The sequence below is a fragment of the Prunus avium genome, chromosome 3 (genome assembly GCF_965620075.1).
Source record: "Prunus avium chromosome 3, drPruAviu1.hap1.1, whole genome shotgun sequence".
Classification (NCBI taxonomy): domain Eukaryota; kingdom Viridiplantae; phylum Streptophyta; class Magnoliopsida; order Rosales; family Rosaceae; genus Prunus; species Prunus avium.
In genome coordinates, this window is record NC_142286.1 from 8,779,493 (window position 1) to 8,784,841 (window position 5,349).

A 5,349-nucleotide genomic window follows, 5' to 3' on the forward strand; every position below is an offset into this window, starting at 1 on the left:
AACTAGAGAGCAGCTCACATCATTATGACAACAATACTTTCTGCTGGTTATGCATTGAGATTAACGGGTTAATTTATGCATATTGCATATGGCTGGTGCTCTGCCGGTTGTTGTATGATAAGATTTTTGAAGCAAAACACCAGTTCATGGTACAGTGATTTGATTTTGTCATGACAGATTTTATTTTCTCTGATCTTGTTGGGATCTACCCTTGTTGGTTGAAATGGAAATCTTTAAGTTAAGTGGAAAAATTACATTTTCTCTCAAGTTTTGTTCTACGTCTGGTGGTTCTGTCATTGTATTTATCCACTCAATCAATTACTTAATACGTTACGTAGCTTTTGGTTTATCTTTTTTCAGTCCTGCACACTAGCTTTTGCCACATTTTGTTTCTCAGACTTTGGTTTCAGTTCAGGTATCAGGTTAGAAATGTGCTTCTGCCACGAAAAAAAGACCTCTGTTGAATTTTGGTTGTAGCTCCATAAAATTTGAACGCTCACTTTGAGATAATATTTGAACTCGGAAAGTGAACGAGTTGTTGCAGGTCTTAATCTGGTTTAAGACAACTTTTGGTGGTGTGTAGATGGTTATGCTCCTTGGTTTATGCTGCTTGCTGAAGGTGTGTGGCCAGAATTGCATTCTCATTGAATGTCTGCATCCACTTTTACCAGTTCTGTTAACAAATATCAATGTAATGTCTTCATCCATTCCCCTTGCTTTCGTAGTTTTAACCATACATTCTCCTTTTCCTGCTGATTGAGATAGACAACTCAAGTTCATGGAGTAATGTTTGTTTCTAGCTTCATAGTCTAAACTAAATTGCAATCAAGCTGAAATGATCGAGGTCTTGAGATGTTGGTGTGTTCAAGTAGTGGTCCTAGCTTTATTGAAAGATGCTCTATAGTACTATCTAATCTGGTGAACTTCACATTCCACTACAATTGCTTTAGCATTGCTAGACAGCCATGTTGATGGTGTATATTTGGTCAAACCCGGGATAAGATGAAAGTCTTATCTCTTTGGTTTTGATTGAGCAATATGCATGAGTTCTAACCTTATGTCAAGTTATTTTGGGTATCTTGGCTGGTCTACATCGTACTTTGCAACCCCTAGATCCTGAATTGGCCTAGTCTATAATTCGAACTTCCTAGTAGGAGCCCTTTTTTCTTAACCAGAATGACGATGGCACTGATTATGACACTTCTAGGCACAAGCACTAAACCGAAATCGACGAATACAGTGCTTCAAGAAAATAATAAAAGAACAATTCTTTAATTGAGTGGTCAAATGGATTTTGATTCAAGTGATTTTTTGTGGAGGGGATTTTTGAATTTATAATTAAAAAATAGATGGTTCGGATATTGAAATAGAATACAAAGCGAGCCCTACAAGACTGTGCCTCGTGTATATATATGTATTATGCTCACATAAGGTTTTACAAATTTGAAAGTAAACGAGAATTCAACTTCTGTGGTCCACTTAGAATATCAGACTTGTCTTTCTTATTGTTATGTGCCATGCTGATCTCATCTATAGAACTTTTGTCCCTCTTATCTGTTGCCAAATTGTGCTGATTTTAATTTTTTTTTTGTTTTTTTTTTAAGTTTGTTTTTCAAACAATAGTTGTACATAAATGAACTTTCTTGAGACAGCCTTGAATTTTCAACTTTGTATTTATTGAAGTCATTTGTATACAGAAACTATCTGGCAGTCTAAAAAGTTGAACAAAGTGTGTATCTATGTTGAGAAGGTTTTTTTTAACCTTTTTGTAATTTGAAATTTAATAAGGTGCTGTCCTTTTTTCCTTATGGTATGTAGGGTTTGAAATCATAGAACTATTGATTTTAAAGATCTTAATTTGCACTAACAAACAAGGGGCTTGTAACTCAAGTGGATAAGAATATTTATTCATGCACCCAAGGCGAGATTCTAGGTTCGATTCTCCCCTCCCCCAATATCACTTTGCACCAATGATTGCTTGAGATTATGATCGTTGTAACCCAAACCCATAGCTCATTATACGGAAAGTGATCATCTACCATTCTAATGGATTAGTTTGGTATTTGCTTTTCATGGTTCTGTAGAGTAACAGTTTCATTCTAAATTCTAATAAATAAAGAGGGCATGTAGAATTATTTTGTACACAAACTGCAGCTTTGCAGTGAGTGAGACCACAATTTTCCAATTAGGTGAGGTCTCCAACCCTGTAATTTCAAGAAAGCGAGAGGAGGGGAAAGTATGCATGAGCATGAAATGCTTGTGCCTTAATATTGTTTTAAGGGTTCAATTAAGGTCAGATTGATGATGGATTCTATTTTCTCTTTCTCTGTCTATTGAATGGGACAAACTTAAACCCCCCCTAAGCAAGTCTAAAGCAGAATTTTCAGATGCAACCACGTTAAATAATCTCCTCCTTAATTATTATGAGATCCCAATAGAGAAAGACTTGTTCTTGATTTCAAATTCTTCACCTAATCTCAGCAACATGATAGCTACACATTCACATGCATCTCTTTCTAGCTTTTTGTTGTTTAAGTGTTTCTTAATTTAGAGGCAAAATGAAAGGCTCTTGCAATATTTTAATGCCAAAATGGTAAAAGAATGAGGCAGTGTAACACAAAAAAAATGGACAGCACAACTGATTTTTTCAAAAGGAAATTGGGCAGAAACTCCAAAACCCCTAATCCTTCGTTTTCAAGACTTGACATTCTGTCTTCCTCAAAACCCCTTTTGCTAATCTCTGATTTCAATTATAGTTAACTGTCAAAATGGCCAAAACCTCAATCACTTTTACATCTTAATTTTAGGATAATCATGTTCTATTATGACTAAGATGATATAGTAAACATCAGATGGATCTGGACCCACCATTTGTGTGGGAGAGATTTTGTAGCTAAGAAATCAAGGCAATCATCCTAATTTTAAAAAATATTGAGGAAAATTTGATGGGGGTGGGCAGAGATGAGGAGGGTCATTATGTTTCTCTCACATGGCTTGTCACCAAACTCTTTGATCCCAACAGAGATGGTCTATTACTTCAACTGCAGGTGGGTCAAAAATGGTGTCATCTAGGACGATCTTGACCGTCCAATCTGTATAGGTCCTCGTCCATGTCAAATTTAAAGTAGGAAATGCCAATCACAAGAATCCAAATCTTTGCACGTTTTGTGGACCATAAATTCAAAAGTTTAAGATAGATATGACTCTTAAAGAGTCCCAGATTAACACACCTGCGTGGTGTAGTGTGACATATTATCACAACATTAGCTGCCAAAATAGTGTGTCCGTCTCTTTATATTTGAGTTCGATATTTTTTTTCGTATATTATTCTAGTTTAAAATATAAATTATAGAAGACTTATTTAGATTTATTTAAAGTGGATAGTTATCAGTACAATTTATTCTAACGCATGTTGAACATAAGTACTGTGGAATAAGTTTGATTTCGTAACGGCTGAAAGTGTTGACATATTGCCTCCCCAATTAAAAGAAGAACGGCTGTCTTCATTTAATTAATTAGAGTATTAATTTCCAAATTAAGTGCATCAGCATTTGCAGAATGAAAAAATGCTACTTCCCCAACTTTCTTTTAGCAAGATTAATCATTGAATTATTGGTATATCACATGCAGCTTCAACTTCCAACACCTAACCTACAGCATTTGGCAATGTCCAAGCCAAGAATTTCAAAACAACCTTCGTTGAAATATTATGTCAACAACTATAGCCAAAATGAATGTACAAAAGTTACAACGCATACATGAAATTCCAGAGAGAGAGAGAGAGAGAGAGAGCCTATAGATCAGTTAAATTTGAAAATGAAAAGAAAAAAAAAAGAAGAAAGAAAAGTAATTGGGAAAGTGCTTAGAGCTTGAGGGACAAGTCAAGATTCTGCAACTCATCTTGCTTAGTCTTGAAATGGCCAACACTGCTATTCCACCACAACCCTCCAATTCCTTCGGTCACCGGAGAAAACTTCCGAACACTAGTACTATTCACAAACCTTCCAACGCCACCACTCGACGATGATGATGACGATCCAACTCCCGCCTGCACATGAAAAACATTGTTCTGTGGTACAACAAGCCGCCCAATTGCAGGTTGTTGATCAAGAGACTTTCTCAGGCATCCATTACTATTACTATTATGCCCTCCATAAAGACTAGTATTTGTGGAACCGAAGGTGTTTGATAGTTGGTAACAAGGCTTGTGAATTGTAGAATGCACTTGAACACCAAGTGACCTGTTGAAAGAGCCATGCAGAGGGAGAGAGGCCATGCTAGAGAATCTGTGTGAGAGTAAGCTTGGAAGCCTAACTAAGGCATCTGATGAGGCTGCAGTACAATTACTCTTGTGTCCTTTCTTGGCTAGTGTTCTCTCTCTCTTATGAGCATTTTGGTGCCCTCCAAGTGCTTGTGAGCTGTAAAATTTCCTCTGGCAATAATTGCAGGAGAAAACCCTCGGCTCAGCAGCATCATGAGCAGTTGTACCTTTAGGACTAGAAGTCTCTTGTGAAGAGTTTCCTGATGCGTTTGAAACAAAGCAGTTGATGAGATTGAGTTCCGGATTCGACCCGTGATTGGGTTCCTTGTTGGAGAGGCTTAGATCCAATAAAATATCAGTGTTTGGAGCGTGTGGTGGGTGTTCTTGATGATAATCGTGTGCTTGTTGCATTTGTGGCTTTTGGGTTTCCATAATTGAGACTTTGTTCAGGCTTGGTGAGAATATTTTGGAGCCTCTGAGACTGGGATGATGCTTGAAATTTTCAGGAGTGAGATATTGGAGCAGATGTTTGAGGCTTCATGTAGTAGTATTGGACTAAAGAATGAGAATTTTCTCACTCTGGGGTGATGGGTCTATGTAAAAATGGCCTTTCCAAATTACAGAATGATACAATTTATAAGGAAAAAATCTGATGTGTAAGGTAAGGTAAGGAATTGAAATTCCTAAATTACAGATGTACAGACCATAAAGTAAAAGTGTTGACTGTCCAAAACAAGGTAACAAAATAAAACTTATTGCTTATGAATCTTTACATATTCTATTATTATATATGCAAGAAGAATACTATGTTTTTTATATAATAGTAATAAATGTTTGTGTACTCCTATATGTAGAAGGATACACCACTGTTTTACAGTTAAAAGGTCTTAATATAGCAAGACTTAAGGAATAAGACTAAACTTGTAGGAGAGAGAGAGAGAGAGAGAGAGTGGATTCCATAAAGCATTTTTGATTGAAACCCATGAGGAACATCCATGTACCCCCCAATTGGATGTTTTTTATACTTTTGTTTGTCTAATTCCCACTCTTGTCTCCTTAACATTTCTTTTTCTAGACATACTATACAC

At 36.4% G+C, this 5,349-nt stretch overlaps 1 protein-coding gene across 1 annotated transcript; it reads right to left on the reverse strand.

Moving 5' to 3' along the window:
* Window positions 1–3,682: 3,682 nt before the first annotated feature.
* Window positions 3,683–4,928, reverse strand: LOC110751650 (zinc finger protein 1-like). Its single transcript, XM_021952152.2, has one exon. The coding sequence runs from the start codon at window positions 4,691–4,693 to the stop codon at window positions 3,863–3,865; it is 831 nt and encodes a 276-aa protein (XP_021807844.1). The 5' UTR covers window positions 4,694–4,928; the 3' UTR covers window positions 3,683–3,862.
* Window positions 4,929–5,349: the final 421 nt, after the last annotated feature.

What these genes read in the sequence shown, in the direction of transcription:
- LOC110751650 (XM_021952152.2), bottom strand. Translation starts at nt 4,693, where the DNA reads ATGGAAACCCAAAAGCCACAAATGCAACAAGCACACGATTATCATCAA.